Here is a 23,109-nt window from a genome sequence, read left to right as displayed (position 1 = left end):
GGTTCATTTTGTCAATATCCACCAGAAAACTGCAGGGATTTTGGCTGGGAGACTATTTTGAATCTGCAAGTCAAATCAGGAAGAGGTGACATCTTAAAACTATTGAGACTTCCTTTCTATAAACGGAACGTTTCTGGATTTTCTGAGAAGCATCTAGTTGCTTACCATTAAATATAATGCTTATGATAGGATTATTGTAAATGCTCTCTATCAACTTGGATACTTCATCTCTAGCCCTAGTCTGTTTGGAATTTTTACTCCAAATTGTGTTTTGGATTTCAACAAATACTTTCTTATACATATTGATGTGATTGATCATGTTGATTTCCAAAAGTTTATGTAGACTGGCCTTACAGAACGAGTCAGAGTATATTCTGTGTTTCTAATTGATGAGAGACAATGTAGATAATAAGCATGAGTTTTAACTTAAATATTTGCTAGAACTACATATTGAAATCATCTGAACCTTCTTTTTCATATTTTGGAAGGTTAATAATTATTGATTAAATTACTTTCATAGTGGCCTTTGGGAACAGTTTTCTCTCATGCAAGTGTTGTGACATATCTAGAGTGTCTTTTAAGGAACTAGTCCATGTCATCTAGGGTTACAAATTATGGATAGTGATTCATTCATATTATTTGTTTATTATCCTTTTAATGTCCATGGATCAATAAGGATAGCCCCTTTCTTTCTCATATGTTTAGTTTATATCTGTTTCTTTTTATTTTCCTTTGGTTGCTTAGAGTGGAAAGTTTATAAAATTTATTGTTTCTTTTAAAAGACTAAGATTTATGGTTTTGTTGATCTTCTCTATTAATTTATTTCCTTCCTTTCCTTACTTCAGATTTCACTTGGTCCTTCCTTTTCTAGTTTCCTACAATGGAAGATTATTACCTTCAAATCCTCCTTCTTAACAGCACATTTAATGCTGTAAAAATCCCCATCAGTGGTTTTTATAGTGTTCAACAAATTTTAATAAATTATACTTTCATTTAAATGAATATAGGTGAAATTAAATGCCTTTCTTTTTAAACAAATTCAGTAAAGTCTGAAATTTAGACTGCAAAGACTTACAAAAATTCAGATGTAATATATCTTAAGTGGTATTTTTCAGAATATCCATGGTGGTAAATTTTTTATATACCTCCCAATGCTGGCACTATAGCTGAAAGGCACCTATGCACCCATTTCATCATTGTACCTTTGATATATAAAAGAGGGGTAACCAGAGAGGTAACCAGAGACAGCAGGTGGATTAATTATGGCAGGCCTATGTCTAATGTTCTGTCTGTGTGTACATGGGGGGACGGATTGGGGCGTGGTGAAGACTATGCTGACGGTAGGTAGTTTGGGTGGAGCAGTCATGCTTGCTTTGAAGCAGAGAGATGTCAACACACAAGCAGCATACAGGTTGTGCCTGAGCAAAACCACTTTTTCATATTCTATTAGAAGAATGATTATAATGTGCAATAAATTGTAGCAACTGAAAAGAAAACAAAAGTGAGGGGGAAAGAATTTAAAAAAAAAAAAAACCTCAGTAAATCCAATTAAATATTTCCTGGAAAATGCTATGGATTAAAGGTGATAATGAATGAGGCAAAGGGGGCTGGACATTCTAAACAGTTTCTCACTGCTTTAGAAATCAGCATTTCTGTAATTTAATTGGCTATATGTAAAATAAGAATGGCTTTTGGTATTGCAACTCTTTGGCCCGTAACTGCTTTACTTTCATGGGTGCTAAATGTACTGGTGTAATTCTGCCAATCTGATTTAAAAAAAAAAAAAAAAAAAGCCCTCTAAAGTATACTGAATGCAGATGGAACAATGGGTTTGCTTGGCAGAGCTCTTTCTTAAAAATAACTTTTCAGAAGAAAGGAAAAAGTGACACATGAAAGTTAAATTTCATGTACAAAAATTTAAATACTATCTATGTGAGTATGACAGATATGCAAAATACAAAGGTCTGTATTAGGGCAAGTACTCTTAACCCTTGGCTAATAATGATTGTTAAGCACATGTGAAAGGACTCTGCACACTGGTCTTCACCTTTACTTTCAGTTGCATTATGTGCCTAGAATTCGCATTTCTCTTAAAAAATCATCATTTTCAGAATAGTGTTCAAACTGGCATAAAAGAAAAAGCATCAGTTTGGGGGGAATATTTTCAGCACTTAGCCTTAAGTTGTTTCTTTTTGTTTTTGTTTTGCTGTTGGTTAGTTTTCATATCTTTATGTTTGTTGTTGGCTGGTTACTTTCAGACAATCAGTCAGGGATTTTCCACTTTGAGTAATGTAAGTAGGACAAAAGACATAAAATAACCCCAGAGTAGGCTGAGCGTTACAGTCACCTGGGGAGTTTATTCTAAAATGCCACTGATCAGGGTCCACACCTACACATTCTCAACTACAGGAACTGATGAAGAAGATAAGGCATTTATGCCTTTATAAGAGGACTCCAGGTTGCAAATCAATGTGATTTAAGATAGAGAAAAGAGATGTTCACTAATTTCAAAAGCCAGTCACTATTGTTGGTAGACACATTAATGAAAATGGAAATTCAATGTCATTTTAAATCATTGCCATCACAACTTCAGTGAAAAGAAATATCCAGAAGGTCATATAGAAAATTCTGCACTAGAAAAAAAGAACTCAGACATAAATTCTCTTTGTCTGCCCCTTCAACGTCCTTCCATCCCACTTCCAAAAGCATAGCCAACTACTATGTCTAACATTAACATGAACTTATTCATGGTCTACTGACATATACAATAGAAAGTTTCCTACAAGAGATAAAGTGGATAAAGTCAAATTAATAGATTCTACAATTTGGGGGGGGGATCTTAGCATAAATACTGACAAAATTAATTATTACAGTTGAGAAGTTTTAAAATTTCTATCAATTACCCCAATATAGAAAATCACCTGAATTATATAGAACAAAAAGCTACAGCATCCCATCATATTGATCAGGATTTGTTATTCAGAAATCACATATCTCATTAGATATCAGTAATCATTAATAAATTCATGTCAACACCACTATATGCACATTTGAACCATCTGCTCCTTAAATTTACAAGTCAAAACTTATATATTTTAATGTAATGCTGAACTACAATTATTGGGTCAATTCATTAGTTAGTTAGAATGCTAATTTAGTCAGAAGTGAAAAACTTTGTCCATACTAAGTGGGTTCTCTTAAAGAATAATCCCTATCAACTAAACAGAAACAGACTTTTTACAGGTAATCATTTTGGTCAAACAAGTATCTACCATCATCCTTATGGATTTCTAACAGAATGGGATTTAAATTTTATCAGTAGCAGGAAAAATATGTATGGATGACTGAGTGTACAAAAACTCAAAATGACTATTACTAATTTTTATTTAAAGTCCAAAGTACTATGTTGGGAGGATTTCTTGATTGGCAAACAGTCCTCCATTTACATTCTAAGGTTTGTCCTTTTGAAAAATCGGGGCAAAGTACTCATAGCATTTTACCTAAACTAGGAATATTATTACTGAGACTGAAAACTACATTTGAATAAGGTCTCTTATGGAATCCCCACACATTTAAATAGCCCTGAATACAAATTTGGCAGAAAGCAGAGAGTAGAGGGGAGAGAAGGATGGTCTTGAAAGAGTGAACCACATGAAATTTCTTCTTCTTTTGCTCTATGAACACTGTGTAAAACATTTCCTTTTATAAAGATACAGGTGCAAAATTGCTTGTGAAGTTCAGTATTAATAATAAAAAAAAGAACCCATAAATTTTAGCTCATGAAAAGATTCAGAAATATGTGTACTATATTTTGACCAGGAAAACCCATACTTGTTCATCAATTTTAATTTTTATTTATATATTGATGAAAGATTCAAGTTGATGTTTACCTCATAATTCATATTTACTTTTGCATCCATTTGTCATTTACCTCTTGGCATATTTCAAATATAAGGAAGTAAGCCGTTTACCCACATAAACAGAGATATCATAGTTAGCAATCTGGACTACAAATTCATATGAAAACAGTAAATATGAAAACTAAACTATAATGTGTATGGAGTTCAAAATTCTTGTCTTGAATCCTAAACACAGCAATGTCACTTTTTAAAAATTATGCATTTTCATATCTAAACTTAAAGCTTAATTAAAATAAGGAGGTTTAGACATATAATATTAAATGTCAAATAATTACTCAGCATGTTTTAACAGATTAAAATATTTCCTGGAATTCCATATGTAAGGACTTATCAAGAAAACAAATGCCTTATATTCAGAATGAAAAATTAAATCATAACTGTCAAAGATCAAGCTGCTAGTTCTGATAACAAACAGAATGAGATAGCATCTTTCAACGTGACATATAGACTAATAAAAATATGAAGTTGCAGTGTGTTTCTTGTACAACAGAAGGCTCCTAAGTGTGGCAATCAAAATATCCAGCAATAATGCATACAAATAAATACATACAACTTTTTATCTGGAGTTAGATTAACTGGTTTACAGACCAGCTGTAGTAAAGAGTAACAGCATGCATTATATTTGTAAGCTTTTAAAATTATTATGCATCAATGACTGTATCTCAAGGACACAATGTCTATTTTCCAATACAAAATACACATGACATACTACACTCTATCTATTGAAACAACTTTTGCTCATTCAGTCACTATTTACTATGTATCAAACACTGTATTCAGCTATTCAACCTTATTAATCACACCTAGTTTCCTACCAATAACTCTTTGAGGATGAAAGAATGAAGGAGGGCATGCAGCGAACTTTCAGTACATGAACTCTACTGCTGAGGTACTTTGTGCTGGGAAACAAACCCCAGTAAATTTGCAGGTATGGATGAGACTTCTCCAGTGCCTTCTTCCTCATCTTGTTTTGCTTCCTTTGTTTTCCCTCTCAGGAAAAGTCTTAATTTGGTAGTCCAGCTTGCCAAGTTCTCCTTCAACCCCTTACATTTGCCAAACCCTGACAATGCCTCTTATGTGGAATTTTACATTTTTCCCATCAACCCTACTTCTCAACTTTATGTTCCACTGCTACTATCTTAGCTCAGACCTCACTCTGCATCCCAACCTACAGTGATAAGAATGTAGCAGACGGACGTCAAAATATTTATTAAGTAACTGAATAAGGAGGCTTAAATCAGATGTCCATTAAGGTAGTGAGGTACACAAGGCGCAAACAATTGCTAGGTCCCCTTCTGTTCAAACACTCTAGCACGTCATTACAACTACTGTCCACCAGCTGGCAGGAACAAAGGCAGAAATTATCTTTGATTTATTCCTTTTCTTCTCTCCTACCATACCACCTTTTCTTTTCTTCTTACTTTGACAATACTCTGTCACTGTTGGAGGTCAGGCACTACATGTCAACCACTCACCAAATTTCTGGCACTATAACCATCTCACCTAGCTCTTCTCAGTAGAACATACTGCAGTGGTAGAAAGGCGGATGGCCAGTATGTATAGCCAGTGCAGTAAATGTGACTAAGGAACTAAAGATACCGTCTAACCTAAATCTTAGCAAACTTAAGTGGCAAAAATGCTCAGTGGCAATAGCACTAAAGAGCACAGTAAAACCTTCTTTCTTACTGCTGATAGAATTATGCTCCTGAAAACATCCAATCATACTAGCTGGCTTACTGAACTAACATTATATCCAGAAAACCACCACTACAAAACTTTACATTTAGGGCTCTTCAACATCTTTGCTCATTTCCCACCCCAGTCCTATTTTCCCCAACTCTTGTTCCATGTAGAATTCAAAGGTACTGGATCACTACCCATGCATGCCATGCAATGAGTTTTGCAAATCTTTTTCTCTTGTTTGGATTGTCTGTTTTCTCAGGAAACAGATACTCATGCTTCAAGATACAGCTCAAGTTTTCATTCTTCTCCAAATACTTAGCAACCCTCTAGTGGCTAAGCTAGACTCTCTGGCCTAACTTTTCTATCATAACATTTTGTAAACCGTTCCATTTAAAGACCTGGGTTCTCATTATCATAATATATACATAAAAACAAGCAAGTCATGTGAAAAAATGAATTCTACATATACAAGGTAGACACCTACCTTAAGATGATATGGTAACCATATGACACAAGATTTTACCCTGAGTAAATACTGATATACAAGCCTTCAATTTGTGTTATAGAAATGTGTCACCTGTAATAGGGAACTTAACCAAACACAGAAAACTATGACAATAAAGGCAAGAAAATAGAAAAGATAGAAGCTGATGAAACACTGACATACCCGGAAGGCACAGATCAGAAAACTGAGGTTAATGTAAGCACCAAAGGGGTGACTATTCACTAATCCATTTCTAAAGCTGAACTTGATTCTCACCTCCCTACCAAGCTGGCAATGGCAATAATCAAATTCTGTAATCAGAGAGTATAGATGTTACAAGGTCAAGAACAAGAGAAAGCTTTACTTGTGATATGTAACTGAGAGGAATTTGTGGCAAGCAGATCAATAAAGCATTATTACTATGGCCCACTCCTTAGGAAAAAGGTCTGTCACACAAAACATGGAATCTATCTGCTGTAAAGAAATTTAACCTATGGAAGAATCCAGGAAGGAAAAAACAATGTGTAAACTTACTCAGTTTTCCTATCTTCTAAAACTGCAGTTTAATAAAAACATTTTCAACTTATCAAATGACATCTGAGATATGTTTACTCCTAATAATTTTCTTTTCATGTATAAAGAAGTCCTATTTTTCTTTTAGCCCGCATATAAAAAAACAATGCAGAGGAAATACTGAAATAGTTAAAGGTTAAAAAAAAATCAGCAGTCTTAATCAACAGTTAATACATCATTAAATGCAGGTACATGAACTAAATAAACATAAGGCTTAAATGATATTTTGATGTTCTATTTCATTGGTTTGAGAAAGCATAGGTTTAGGATATAATTTAGTTATTAAACCAAATCCTTCAGTTGGATTTGCAGATCAGAGAAAATTAATATTTGGATTTAGTTCAGAGGTTGAGTAAATTAGCTCAGTTCACTCTGGGTTTGAGTTCATGGTTCAGTTCAAGTTCTTGATAATGAGACCATCAAAATAAAAATATTTAAATAATGTAATCAGGGCTGACATTTAAGAATAAGTGTTCAGGCAAATATGTGTGTTAAAAAAACAAACTCACTTTACAGAGAGAGCTAAGGCTAAATCCGAAGGTTTGAGCATTCCGGGAGCCAGCATTCATGTAGTTTCCCATTAGCAGTACAAGTTCCAGCAACTTGCTAAAGCTTTTGCTCTTCTTTATCTCTTCGCAGGCAGTACTGACAGCCATGATGTCAGGTTTGATGTTGTTCACCTGCTCTTCAAACTGAAGCTTAAAGAGAATAGCACTGAGCCGTGGCCGTAGTTTCTTCACATTGCTCATCTGATTGAAAAGAAAATAGCAGATTTCCTTTAAAATGCATGGTATACTTTAGTACTGTACCACTGAAAGTAATCTGGGATGATTTATTGGTATGACAGTACCAAAGAAGCAATATGTCCCCTGAAACTGATGGCAGGAAGAGAGAGAAAAGATCTGCTTGTTTCTGTAAGGAATCCAGTCATCCCTCAGAAACAAAATTAACAATTCAGATAGGCAATGAAAAGAAAGCTTTAATGAAACTGCTGTTTAATTAAGTGATCAAGTAAACATCATTTTAAAAAATACATTTTAAAAAAATGTTAACAGGATACATAGGAAACAGATTACAAAGCATTCACATCATCACTAAATAATCTTTGTTCAATATTAACATACATTGGATCATGTTTAAAACATATTCAGAAAGGTCTAAAAAGCGTTTGTTTGCCTCAAATAGCGATTGCTGTCCTCAGAAGCCCTGCTGACTAACAGTATGTGTTGGATAGGGGGAGAGTAAATAGCTCCCAATTTGTACTAAATTGACTTTCTTCAGAAACACAGAAAGCAGAATGACTCCTGACACATACTAAATTAGCAGAATCAGAGTTAGGAAACATGGGCGTAGCAGGAGACAGAGTGGTGCAAAACCATGGAGCTGTCACATGTCAAAGTTAACCCTATTGGGGACTCAGGGTTTTGCTGCTGAGAATGTGGAAGACTGGCAGAATAGAAAAGAACAAAGGGGCAAGCTCTTCCCTATAACTTTACTCCCTCTATTCTAGCAACACATGAGGCAAAAACTTACTTAGGTACAGGCTATAAACTTGGCACAGTCAAGACTGATATCTTGACTAAAAACATTAGCAACTGGAGAACTCAATAACACTGGTGGGGCAGTAATAGCAAAATTGTTTAAGCTCTTCAAGTAAGTATCAAAAGCAGTTTGAAGCAAAGGTAGACATAAAACAAAATTAACAACTACAAAGAGCCAGGCATGGTGGCTCATGCCTTTAGTTCCAGCACTCAGAAGGCAGAGGCAGAGAGGCAGAAAGGCAGAGGCAAGCAGATCTCTGCAAAATCTAGGCCAGCCTCATCTACATAGGGAGTTCCAGGCAAACTGGAGCTACAGGGGGAACCTGTCTCAAAAATCAAACAAAACAGAAACACAACAGGGTTAAAACAGGTGAGGTCTCACTGTTATAGTTCCTAAAAGAAAGGGCATAATATGATATTAATTGAAGCTTGTAGAAAGTCAGACATAATAAAAAATCATGATTGTTCAAGAGAATGTAATATAGTCATAATAACATGATAATTACTATGTAAAATAAAAGAAACTAGGGGGCTGGAGAGATGACTCAGTAGTCAAGAGCACCGCCTGCTCTCTTCCAGAGGACCTGAGTTTGGTTCCCAGCACCTACATGGAGGCTAACAACTGTCTGTAACTCAAGTTCCAGGGGATCTGACACCCTCTTCTGGCTTCTCTGGGCACTTCAAGCACACAATGTTCTTACATACAGGGAGGCAAAACACTCAAACAGAAAATTTTAAAAATCAAAAATAAATAAAATAAATGGGACTAAAGGCTCAGTGGTAAAGTGCTTGCCTAGCATGCATGAAGCTCTGGATTAGATACCAACATAATGTGATGGGACAGACTCTGTCTTGATAATATAGCCCAGCCTACTCATCTGACAAAGAATAAAAAATTAACTCTCAGTAGACACTTATGAGGGACTATCTTCAGATGAGTCAAATCCTCACGTTGCCTGCAAGGTTTCATTAGCAATAACATAAATAGCTAATTTATACATAACCACATGATGTGATAAATGTGTACTGTGAATATAAGCAAGCCTCTAAGAGCTTGATTAGTATAACTAGTCTACTCTAGAAGGTACTACAAGTGCTTTCAAATTCCTTGGCTTCAAAGAATGACATCAAATTCTCTTGTCTAGGACAAAAAAATTTTTCTTTTAAGAGAATAAAAAGACCATAGACTCAACAGAGACATTTTAAAAAATTAAATGTTTACGGTTTAAGCAATATAAATTCATAGAAAGACAAAGGATAATTCTATTATGAAATGAGTTCTAATGGTACATGAATTGATCATTTAAGATCTTTAACACATAAAGCAGAGTTAAACAGTGATTTATTTCCTATAGTTATTTGATTTGGTTTAAAATACATTGCATGGATCCAAACAGATTAACTTCCCAGGATTCCCTTTTAACCCTTATACAGTACAAAAGATAGGTATCTTTATTTTCCTTGGTAACTTGGATGCCACACTATTATACTTACAATAGCAGTGAGAAATATAGAAGAGGGCTTAAATGTAGAACATGCAATTATGGGTACTCAAATGTGTATGATGAGCCCTGGACATCTCTGTTTACAGTTGGTCCTCATTTGTGATTATGAAGTCAGGTTGGATACAGTGCCGGTAACTTAAGAAAGAATTCTTCAGTATGCCATGTGATACTGAACTATTACAAAATATGTTAATTCTAGCATATATTAATGTACTATTTCACGCACAAAGAGGAAGAAAAAAAAACAGGCTGCTTAAATGCCTACATTATACCTCCCCAAAATATGTTAAAGTTTTCCCTCTGACAAGCTAACCATATGTAGTCACATAAAGTAATTAATTTTCCTAGAAAAATATAACCCAGATTTGTATGAGTAATGAGTCTATCTGGCACTAGGGACAGGTTCCTTGAAAAGATAAAGTCTATGATGTAATGCAAAACAAAGTGCTATAAGTTCATGAAAACCCTTGACAAAGCAAAGTAATGACAGGTAACCTAAAAACTAAGCTTTGAACAGGATTTATTACATGTCCTTTTCAGATTGCTATTTCCTCTCAACTTAGATAAAACAGTATTTGGTTGCTGTTCAATTATGTATTTTAAGAAAATTACAGAGCCACAATGAAGTTCAGAGGTCATCTGGAGCTTTTAGCAGTTCAGCTGTACAATGACTGCCTAGGCCAAATGGCTGTCCTATTTCAGAGAGTGAGAAGACCTAAAAACTAATGTTGCATGATCTCAATCTTGAGATCTATGACAATACTGAGAGTGCTCTTCAGTCCATTGTTTAAATCAAAGCTTGCTTCTTCGTATGGTCTCAAATAAAAGAAGGCATGAAGGTAAGGAAAATAATTCATAAACTTGAAAAACATTTTCTGCTCCTCCCTACTTCCTATATTTTATCAACAGTGAGGATTCACATTCTGTTCTCATGCTAAGGAAATTAGAAGTGTAAGGCAAATGCACATCAGAACACAGCACTATTGTGCTATAATAATGGCAACAGAAAGTCATGGAGGAGGAAGAAGAGGCGGGAGGAGGAGGAGGAGTAAACATGAACTGGTAATTAATACAATACTAGAAGAATATATTATTTTATTTTTACAGTTAGGTTCTACATTCACTATTATATCTTTGCAATATAAATTCAAGATACAAAATCTATGACAAGTTATAATCTGAAGATCAGAAAAAAATTAAAGATGCTTTGACTTCAGTGTATTTTTAAGGCAGAGCAAAACTCCTGAAACTGTCCTGGACTTGCCGTCTACAGATATCACACACCCCAGATGAAGATTTTATAAGAGGTGACTAGAGAAAAGCCAACAAAGCAATGTTAAGAATAATAAGGGTGATTTTTATTTCAAAAATGTTTTGCTTGGTCAATACATGAGCAATGGCAAAGTTAAACGAAAAGATCATTAGAAAATCAATGAACCAGCAAGTACAGACTGAACCCCATTCTATGCAGTAGAAGTTGCCAACTTCTTCTAATTTCCACCTGGCTTAAAGGGGAGAAACACACACTCTCCCATAATCTATTACGGTTTACTTTTAACCATTATTCCATAGGGGAAAATCCAAATCAATTGGACATTTCTATATAATCTTTCCTTTAAAGTTCTATTTCCCTTTATACATTTTTAAAATTAAAATTAAAGTTGTTGGGAGTTGGACTTATTAAAAACTTGATGGATTTTCCTATCCTACTCTGGAGACTTATGTAGGCTTACCTCAAAAGAAATATGAGTGCATGAACAATATTTTGTCATTCTTCCCTAATCTCATAAAACTAACCACCTAAATTTGCAACACTGCAGTATAATACTGGTTGAAAAGTTACTAGTTTAAACCTTAACTGAGTTCAAACTCTAGATACATACTTGGTAAACACATTACTATAAGAAATAATGGAACAAAATTTCAGGACCATTGGTCACAGGACCAAAGGGACCTAGGCCTTGAGCTAACTTGCTGGTAGTCAAGCATTAGCACCATTCAGAGCATCTCAGTGAAGAAATTAATAGTCACAATTTCAAAATGATCTGGAATGTACCTCAAGCTCCCAGGACTATATATTCTCATGAGAATGAAATTTAATTGTTCAACAGTGGTTATTAGGTAACACATCATAAGGAATGACCCTATCAGTCTGCCTGCTACTATCTCGGTATATCTCTCCTTAACATACACAAGAATGTTCCATTATGCTGAAACGGTAGAACTTTTTCAGAACTGCCTTTGTAATCCCCTCCACCCTGCATTGTCAGTCTTGCCTATCAGTGAATCCTTCCATTTTCTGCGGGAGTGTTATGAAAAGTAAGTATGTGGGGAAAAATGTAACTTAGCTTTTGAAAGGCAAGGGAAAGAACTTTACGGAAGAACTCGGATTTAATAAGAGTGAAGACATTAAAAGAAAGTTGAAACTCGATTTTTCTAATTATGTGAAAAAAATATGTCTATCTTCCATGGTATGCAGGCCAATATGTTCATGATCTCCAGAAAATTCAGGGGTGGGAAGAGTTTATTTTATTTAGAGAAAGGCTTAAAAGAAAAAAAAAAAAAAAACAAAACCCACAAAACACTATCCAAGTGCCTTCTGTCTGGGTAGTACTCAGAATATCGAAAATGTTTTTAAAATAAATGTGGCCTTATGATATTAAAGCTGCTATGCTAAAATTATTTAAGAAAACTAAACAACAGCAAAGTACATATGGTACAATTTTCACATGTTTTGTAGGAGCAAAGCAACGCCAAGACTTGTGCATTTATACTCTATAAATCTGCCTTCAAATTCACTGATTTTTCTGTTCTCTCTAATACACTATTAAACCTATGCATTCAAAATTTCAATTTAGTTATTGAACTTTTCAGTTCAAGCATTCCCATATGGTACAATTTTTATTATTCTCATTTCCCTGCAAATATTTCTAAAATAAGACCATATTTTAATTTTCTTTTTTTTTCAAATATTTCCTTTAGTTCTATGAACATATTCACCATACCTACATTATGTCTGTGGATGTGATAGCCAGAATCTAGACTATTTGGGACCTGATTTATTTTGCCATTTTTTTCTAATAATTTCTCTCCTTTTATTCTTTTTAAAAATTCTGTTTCCAAGCCCCACGTGCACAATGTTGTGACCATTCTGAGTTCTGTAGCATTCCTTTGAAGAGTGCTGGTCTTACTCAGCAGGCAAATGAGTAAATGATCAGAAGAGATGCTGATCACCAAATGATCAGCATAGATGCAGAAGCTTCAATCCCTTCAGTGTTGGGTATTAGCTTTGGAAATTAACAAGAATTTCCCTAGCCCTCTAAATTAATTTTGCTCAATCTCCAAGTTCTTCCCCTGAGAAGCTTGTCAAAAGATATTGTGGTGGGTAGGGGTGTCCAGAACACAGCTTTGCTTATAGTGGTGGCCCTCATTCCTAAAACAATTTTTTTCATTATTCAAGTCAACATCAAGTATGTTGACAATATTCCATACACTCGGACAGGGTCAGAAGTTCAGTATGTGCCAGTAATGCTGGAATTCTAACTGCTATGCTCAACATTCATCCTGCTTCAAATGATCTGTGACAAGTCCAGCCTTGAACAAAGGCTGGGCATTAAGAAGATGCATGTGTTTCTCTTCTCAAGGATTGCCATTTTCTCTACTGGCAGTCTACCGCTTGAAAGCAGTGAACTTGTATATTTTCTCTAGTTCTTAATCCTTCTACATAAATTTATATATTTGTTAAAATTATTACTACCTACCTTAAGTTTTTTGATGTTACTAGAAATAGAATTCCTAAAACAATTTATTATGTTACAATTTCCTTTATTAAATATTTAAAAAATCCTCTTCCTTCAGATAGACCATTTTTATATTTTGTTTCATTTGCTTTACCATATTCTCTACTGTCTGGAGAAGTTGGTATCCACAAGTATTTCCAATGTTAGGCTCTTCCTTTTAATATTAATAATTCATGAGAAAGTGCTTTGAAGTCATAAGGAAGCTTCATCTATATACATATATAAAATGTATATCAAAATTTCAAATTTGTACCTGTGGGAACAGGACATCGAGTAGATAACCTTTACGATGTTTCCTGAATTTTATGAAAACTAAATTTCAAGGACCTTTCAAAAACAATGGTAGCTGCAAGAGTGTAATAATTACACTTTAAGCCACAAGTATAAGAAAATTGCCTAACTGCAGCAATTTGGTTCTTTAAGAATAGCTTCATTTTGTAACTATGTTTCCCAAGAAGTGTTATATGTAGACCTCTATAGTAAGATAGCTAGAGTATGGAAAAATCTTCCCAGTATTATATGACAGTCAATCTAAAAAGCAACATAAAAAGAAAGCTGCTTTCAAAAGGCTGAATCATAAGAGACTTTTTAACTTAAAACTACTAAACATTGCAGGCTGTATTTCAAAAGAATGATGCATGGCAGAAATTACGATATGACTATAATGATGTTTTGTTTGTTTCTCCAAATGAACAAATTAAGCAGACAATGCCATAAAATTTCAGTATTATATAGATGGTCTTACTATAAAGCATTATGCTTTCATACAAAAAAAAAGAAAATCACTATCAAAAAGACCCCAAATTCCATTACAGACTAAACTACTCCCCTATTCAGCTATTATTTAAATTATTTTAAATCCTGAAGTTAAAAAAGCAGAAAAATCTCCAAAATTCATTTTTTGAATGAGAAACTATTTCAATTCTTTATTTAAGTATCCTATAATCATTTGTACCTTTTACTAACTCCAAGGTTAATCTTTAAATATTAAAAGTAATTTTCTGTAGAAATAAATTTAGAGAAATCACTGCTAAAAGCAGCTTTGAGCTTAAAAGGCACCCAGAGCAAACAGAAACACAAGACTGACTGCCACCCTAAGAAATAAAGGATGGCCTTTGGTGCTCTGAATAAATGAAAAATGGAGTAATGGAAGTAAAGAATGAACTCAGGAGGCAGCATTATAATGAGCAGTTCTATGAAGACTTGAGATTTGAGCCTAAGAACAGGAAACAATGAGAATAAAGGGAAGCCTGAACTGGAGATGGGTGAAGCACTGGAAAGGGAGACAGTGGTAAAACATGAGGTGGAAAACTAGCAAGGAGATCATCTTTGAAATTATGATGCAATAAAGTCCTAAAAGAACAAAAGGAAAACCTGAACGAATTCTTCAACACCAGGATAAATATTCAAGGAAGTTGTTGGAGGAAAATGGAATATAGGTGAGTAAGAGAGAGGTGTGTTTTTGTTTGTTTGTTTGTTTGTTTTTTAAACAGACAGGGTTTCATGGAGGCTTGGCTGGCCTAAAGCTGCTTATAGTGGCAAGGCTGGCTGTGAGCACTGGATCCTCTTGCCTCCACCTCCTAAATTCTGGGATTACAAGCATGTACTGTTCTGCCTGGCTAGAAACAGATTTTTTTTTTAAACAATAAAATATAAAATCTCTTTTAAAACATAAACATTCCAGGGCTGGTGAGATGGCTCAGTATGTAAAGGCACTTGCTGCCAAGCCCGACAACTGGAACCTACAGGGTGGAAGGAAAAAACCAATCCCTGCAAGTTGTCCTCTGATCATCGCACATACATACATACATACATGCAAAAAAAAAAAAAAATACTCCAAACCCTACAGCAACCACTAATATAGCAAAACAAAGAATAAGTTAATTAAAAAAAATATAAATGTAATCACTAAAAGGAAGGCAGAAGTAGTAGCACAAAACAGGAGATGGACAATGTGCTGGATAGCTTTAGTGTCAACTTGACACACCTGGGTTGAGGGAGCCTCAATTGGGGAATTGCCTTCATTGGACTGGCCTGTGGCCATGTCCATGGGGGCACCTTCTTGATTGTTGAGTGATGTGAGAGGGCTGCCCAGCCCACTCTAAGTAGTGCCACTCCTGGGCAGGTGGGCCTGTGTTGCATAAGAAAGCAGGCTGAGCAGGGGCCAGGAAGCGAGCCAGTAAGTAGCAATCCTCCATAGTTTGTGCTCCAGCTCCTGCCTCCAGGTTCTTGCCCTGAGTTCCTACCTTGGGCTCCCTGATGAACTGTAACCTGGGAGATGTAAGATAAATCCTTTCCTCCCCAAGTTGGTATTGGTCAGAGTATTTTGCCCCAGCAATGAAGAAAAAAAAGATGATAGCTCCAAACACTGACATGTATGGCTGCATAAGATAAGTCTAACCCATGTATTAAACACTTTTTTTAAGAGAAAGAATAGTCCATACCACAGCCATTTTAAGCCATTTTAAAACGGCTTAATCTGATGGTCCAATTAAATACAAATCAGGATCAGCCTGGGCTACACAGCAAGACACTGCCTTAAAACAAACAAAAAGCGGCTGTATTTTAAGTTTGGCTTGTTGCTGCCATGTCAGTTCATTGACACTGATGAAATAAATACACAAGAAGAATTGCAATCCCTTGTATGCATTTTAGAATTTTACTGAACTGGAGGGATTTGGAAAAATCATTAAAATACTGTAAATATACTGCCATTCAACAGTCACTCTGGCCAAAGGCACTTGCAAATGATTAATTAATTACATATTCAAGATTGATGAGTGGGTGAAGAAAAGGTTAATCACAAAGTAAAAAGTCTTGAGATGGAGTTAAGATACAAACAAAACCTTTAACAACCCAGTCAGATGGAATTTCAGTAACTGATCCTTTGATGCACAGGTACAAAAGCTAACTCCACTAACAAATTACCAAATTTTTAATAGCATTTTGGAGAGGTTGAGGCAGGGGCAGAAGAATAAATGTAATGAGTAAGAGAGCTTATTCCTGTGATGATGACTGCTACCTTGCTCATGTTTTCAAACAGTAACTACTCAAAATACTCTTAAATGACTAACTCCGTCTGTTATTTTGTGTGTGCAATTTTATACCATGTTGCTCTTTTTCTGAAGCCACCATATTAAAATCATGAGACTTCATATTTATTTCAAACATAAGCTCACTAACAATGAAACCTTGCTGTGTTTCTTTTTCTTGATTGTCCTTTTCATTCTGCTTATACAGCAGGACGAATAACATTGATTTCCGAACTTCTACAAAGAAATCAAGGCTATTCAGAAATCCATGCAGTGTTTGATTCAAGCTTCTGCACTTTGGTGGAATCAGTTTGGAAGCATTCAAATTACGGCCCTGGGATAATCTCCTCAGACAACTCCTCTGCCCCTCCATAATGAAGGATGCATAGTGGTTTGTGAAGATGACCATGGAGCCAGATCTTGGGTCTGGAAGTCAAGGAGAGTGAGAGAACAATGCAAATACTGAGTTGAGATCAGGCAATGGACAGAATGGATAAACAATATAGGTACAACAACACAGATACTAGCTTGCATTTTAAGTAAGAAAGAGCGGGCAAACATCAGCCTCTAACTATAAATTAGGAATGTAGCGTGAGGTAAAACCATGGGTAATTCGAAAAAAGTAATAAGAAATCCAGTCAGTAGGAAGCTAAGAACATAGAAGTCTAGAGTTTCTCCTAGATAAAAAAAAGCGGGGGGTGGGGGTGGGGGTGGAGAGATAGTTCAGTGGCTAAGAGCACTGGCTGCTGTTGCAGAGGACCCAAGTTTGGTCCCCAGCACACACAAGGCACTAACAACCATTCCTAACTCCAGTTCCAGGGGATCTGATGCCCTTTTCTGACCTCCACAATACACGTGCACTCACATACACGCAAGCAATACACTCATACACATAAAATAAAAATAATAAATATCTTTTAAAAAGATGTATAAAATTCTTTATAAAAATAATTTTTTTTTTAAAAAAAGAAAGCAAAGAAAAGCAGGCTCCCACAAAAGCTCACAAAGAATAGTGTAAGAACACATCAATTTAGTAATAAGGAAAATATCTCAGAAATTCAATTAGGACTAGGGAAATAGCTCAGCTGGCAAAGTGCTAGCCTTGTAAGGATGTGAACCAGAGAATGACCATGTTTAAAAAACAAAAATCAAACAAAACAAAACCAAGCCAACTGTGGTGAGACATACTTGCAATCTAAGACCTAGGGAAATAAAGTGAGGTGGATCCTTGGACTCCCCAGCCAGACTGGCCTACTTGGCAAGTTCTAGGTCAATGAAAGACACTCTCAAAGAAAAAGAAAAGGGTAGGAGAGAGAAGAATATAGGAGGAGGAGGAGAAGAGGGAGGGAACAGGAATGGGGGGGATAGGTTGATAGTTCCTGAGAAATAACATCAGTGGCTGTCCTCTGCCCTAAAAATATACATAGTTACATGACAACCACACACATGTGCTCTCACACACAAATGAACACACACAAAAAGCTCAACTATTAAAAATGTAGAATGTTGTTATGGAATTCTGGGCAAGAACTTAAGACAAAATAAATACAGTGTCAAGAAATCTCATAAATTAACATTGCTAATATACTATGTAGAGATATACTACTATTCAATTGATCTGATGGTTTAGGTGCTACATTGTGGCTATTTGGTCTAAACAGGGCTACTTACAAAGGAACACTGATAAAACCGATGCATAATGTGGCATTCATGAACAACAAAACTGAGAACGGTATGCCAACTCAATATTTATATTCTGTCTTGACTAATTAATGGACAAATGTAAATCAAATATAAGCACAATACAAGCACTCAAAAAAGAATGTCTTAGAAAACATACATTAGACATACATTTGGGCAAATTATTAGATTTCTCTCAAAAGATAGTAATTTGGAGAAATAGAGAGAAAAATGATTGGCAGTGATAATATTGGTGATAAATGAGCTAATGTTAGCATTTCACGGAAGGAAGAAAAAAAATCACTTTGAGCATTTCACACTCCTTCCCCAAATAAAGATAGTACCTGGATAATAATTTGGATACAAAATTGACACCCCTGGAAAGGAAAGAAAAATCACAGTAGTAATGGATAATAGCTGAACTGCAGGATAGGAAACTTGACCCAATGCTAAAGAGGAGACAGCAAACACATCCATCCTTGCAAAAGAGCGAAGCCTGGTATGGAAGACAAGGATGTTTAATGAAACATATAATTGAATATAAAATAAAAATATAAGCATAGCAAAGAACATGGAGCAAAAAATCTCAGACAAGTATTATAATGAATCCAGTAAATGCAGGGCCAAAGTAGCACTAAGCTGTGTTCTAGGAGCCACAATTAAATAGAACTACACAATTGACAATGGGTATACCAGAGAAGTTTTGAAGTGCTTAGCCTAGAGAGCCAGTTTACTTGTGAATATGGGGTCTGAAAACAGGAAAAAGTAGCAGGACTGTAAGATCTGAGGGCCAGACAAGGCAGTCCCTATGCTAGGCTCCTTTTCAAGAAAGGACAGAGAATTTCATTCCCATTTGGGTCCTAAGTCTCCATAGAAAAAAACTGATTGCTATATTGGGTTTCACAAAGAAAAACAAGATCAGGACAGGTCATGAGTAAAAATATAATATAAGGTAAAGCCTATCTTTAAAATTATTCCCTTTGTATTATTTTGTTCTCACCTGTATATATCGATGTTCTTGCCAATTAAGCAAGAAGGGTGTTCCTAGATATAAGAAGATAAAGTGGGAACAACATAATACAAAAGTTTGGAAGCAGAAATCATCAGATGAGATCCTTTTCCTGCTTATGGAATTTGGGGGTTCTTGGTCATTCTTAAGTTTTAGTTCTCCACCGCCCCACCGGTGTGTACGTGTGTGGGGTATATGTACGTATGTGCAGGTACATTTGCACGGAGCTCAGAGAACAGTGTATATCTTCTCCATCAATCTCTGCCTTATTCCCTTGCCACAGAGCCTCTCACTGAACCTGGAGCTTGCCATCTTCCTGCTAGGCTGGCTGGTAGCTAGCAAGCTCAAGTAATCATGAAACCAATGCAGGATAAGATTTTCAACTTATGCCATAAAATGTTTATCAGATGGAAGGCTAACCACGGTTCTGTAGTATTTCAGATAATTTGGAGTGGTTTTCTTTAATGTGTTTTGGTTTATCTCTGAACAAATAATTACCACCATTAAGCAATTACATATTCAACTGGATGATCTTAGTTTCAGGTGTCAGTTCTAAGGTTGAGGTCCTCATTTGGATACATAATGTCACAAGGCAACAATTAAACAGATTTTAGCAGGCATTTATGATTTCAACATGTGGTAACTAGTTTTAAAAGAGAAACTCAAACTGATCAGATTTTTAGTAAAATAAACCAGATTCTAGAAGGCCATTCCTATGAGAAGAAAGACACTCAACCCAAAATCATGTGCTCTGCTAGGAGCAGTGCATATTCAAAAATCAAAATAGACACAATGTGGAAGATGAAAAAAAAAAACTGCTTAAAAAGATTAGTACAGTTATTCTCAGGTAGATGAAAACATTCTGAATAGGGGCTAGAGGATATGGCTCAATGGTTAATAGGGCTTGTTCTTGCAGAAGACCCGGCTTCCATTCCCAGAATCCACATGGGCAGAATATAAACATCTGTAACTCCAGTTCAGGGGATCCAATGCAGTCTTTGACCTTCATGGGCATCAGGCACACACATAGTATACATATACACATGAAGGGAACAACTCAGCCACGTAATTTTTTTGAGATAGGGCCCCTCTAGCCCCAGCTGGCCTGAACTCACTATGTAGACCAGGCTGGTCTTGAACTCACAGAGATATGCCTGTCTCTACTTCCCAAGTGTTGAGATTAAAGGAGTGGGCCACCATGCCTGGCACATAGAATTTTTTGAAAATTGTGCAAAAATAAGGTATATGAAAAAAGAAGTAGAGAAAAAAAAAATCTGAGTGACGATTTTCCTTAAGTCTTAGAAACTGTGAAGGAACAACAACCAGGGGCGGGGCAAGCAGACACAAAGTACAAGGGAGCAAGAATAGAGAACAGAAGAAAATAGATGTAACAATGGAGTAAAATTACTTGAAGTTGTCTGTAACACAAAGAAAGCAGCTCCAAGACAGTAATGGAAGCAAACACACATACACAAATCATGCTACAGGACCACATATCAGTTAAGAAAAAAATATAATCATAGAAATATGACAAAGACAGTGAGTCTTGAACTGGACAACAAATGGGAAGAAAAATGTTCAAATTAAAAATATGGATGCTGATGGCAGTTGACAATGCTGGGCTAGACCTGACACATGTGCACTGGTAAACTGCACAATCCTATGAGAAAGACTTGACATTCATGGACATTTTTAAATGGCTCAAAAACTGTTCAGCATCCTTAGTAATTAGGGAAATGCAAATTAAAACCACCCTAAGGTATCACCTTAACCCAATCAGACTGGTTAGGATCAAGAGAACAAATTGATACCAAATGCTGCTGATGATGGGGAGAAAAGGGAACGTTCATTCACTGCTGGTGGGATTGCAAACTCATGCAACCTCTATGGAAAACAGTGTGGAGAACACTTAAAAAACGAAAAATGAACCTACCATATGACCAGGTTATACCACTCCTTGGCATATACCCAAAGGACTCGTCCTATTGTACAGACACTTGTATAACTATATTTGTTGCTGCTCTTTTCACAATAGCTAAGAGACAGAAGCAACCCAAGTGCCCCTCAACTGAGAAGTGGTTAACAAAATGTGGTATATTTACACAATGGAGTTCTATTCAGCAGTAAAGAAAGATGAAATAATGAAAATTTCAGGTAAATGGATGGATCTAGAAACTATTATACTAAGTTACTTAACACAGACTTAGAAAAACAAATGATGCATGTTCTCCCTCATATGTGGATCATAGCACCAAATCCTTTTAAATTCCAGGTCCTTTTAATAAGATGATGCTATACAGCAATCCCTTCTGCAAGAAATAACTACCATCATCACGACTTCAGCTGAGCCTGATCACTAAACATAGCCACAATTGAGATTGTTGGCAGTTGCGCTCATTCATTAAAGGAGGGCCAAGCAGGGTCACTGGACCCTTACTGGAGTACCCAGGTACTCTTCCCAGTCAACTGTATGTAATTTGACCCTAATAACACATAGCCTCCTGGATTTGGGGAGGGCTAAAGTACACAATCTGTGGAAGGCTAGGAAGAGAAGGCAAGACCCATGCTGGGTAAATGCTATCCAGTGTGCAAACCCTCAGGTCATACATACACCTCAGCAACCCTTCAGTTATCTTGGTAAGTAAGCTCAATAAATTCATTGGTTCTCCAGTAAAATTTTAATGAAACATTGGCTTGACACTAGAACCTTAAAAGGGAATAAGCATTGCTTAGCATCCCCAGGAAAAGAAGTTTTACAACCAATGGAAAATTTATTTGTTAATTGTCTCATAATTATTTTAAAAGAAAAAGAAGAAAATGAGAATGTAAAAGATGTTAAAAGGATATGAGAATGGAGATATTTTCCAAAATAGAAAAATGAGAAAGCCTAAGCAAGTGATGAAGGTCTGTTTGGGTTTGTTTTATATATAAAGATGAGAAAAAAAAATACACATATTATCTTAAAATATCTATGGTCATAGTTTAGTCAACTAGTTTAAGGAACAAAATATAAATCTAGTCAATGTTTATCTGAGACTATTTGGTTCTTTACCCAAGCCTTATCTACATAGCACATGATAATCAGACTTATCAGACTAGTGGAACTAACTTTATTGGATGTTTAACAGCCATAGTTTGAAGCCTATACCAATGTGGTCAGAGGGACTTAAAGGACAGTTTTTGCCCCTTGCCCTCAAGGTTGACCAAGTTCCCGGGGACTATGAGCATCTCTCAAAATGTCCTGGAACTGTGGTGAGTCACCTGTCCTCCATAAAACAAAAATAATAAAATATTTTTAAAAAAGTATCAGACTGGTGGAACTAACTTAATTGGGTGTGTAGCAGCCATACTTTAAGGCCTATACTAATGTGGTTAGAGGGACTTAAAGGACAGTTTTTGCCCCTTGCCCTCCAAGGTTGACCAGGTGCCTGGGGACTATGGAACATCTCTCTCCTGTAACTGTGGTGAGTTACCTGTCCTCTTGTTCAGGGAGGACATGGAGACCCCATGAGCTGAACTTGAACCAGTGCCAGTCTACAAAAAGGAGGGTCTACTTAGAGGAAACATCTCATTCATGCTTCCAAGTGAAGCCAGACATGGTTGAACCGGACCTTTGACTTATCTTTGCATAGATGGAACTGATAAAAGAAAGGAGCCAGAAGCTCCCCCCAAGCCCAGGTGACCCCTGAGGAATAGATCCTCAAATGACCTAAATTGATTTATTTGGGCCAACTGTATGGTTTTAAACACCCAAAAGGAAAGTATAACTAAAGAGTAAAGTCATCAGTATAGTTCTTTAAGAGATCAAGGGATTACAATTTCCAGACATTAGGCTTAAGTCTACATAAAAAGTTAGAGTCGGGCATGGTGGTGCATGCCTTT

General features: G+C 35.9%; 1 protein-coding gene across 3 annotated transcripts in view; it reads right to left on the bottom strand.

Moving 5' to 3' along the window:
• The window catches only part of Diaph3 (diaphanous related formin 3), a 545,702-nt gene that overhangs the window by 220,884 nt on the left and 301,709 nt on the right, over nt 1-23,109 (bottom strand). For all 3 annotated transcript variants that reach the window (XM_008822916.2, XM_008822917.2, XM_029558567.1), the window contains one exon: nt 7,170-7,409. In XM_008822916.2, coding sequence (XP_008821138.1) covers nt 7,170-7,409 — 240 coding nt within the window. The remainder of the gene's footprint in view (nt 1-7,169; nt 7,410-23,109) is intronic.

The sequence above is a fragment of the Nannospalax galili genome, unplaced genomic scaffold, assembly GCF_000622305.1.
Source record: "Nannospalax galili isolate Female #2095 unplaced genomic scaffold, S.galili_v1.0 scaffold308, whole genome shotgun sequence".
NCBI classification, from domain to species: domain Eukaryota; kingdom Metazoa; phylum Chordata; class Mammalia; order Rodentia; family Spalacidae; genus Nannospalax; species Nannospalax galili.
This window is presented reverse-complemented; position numbering and strand designations above follow the sequence as displayed.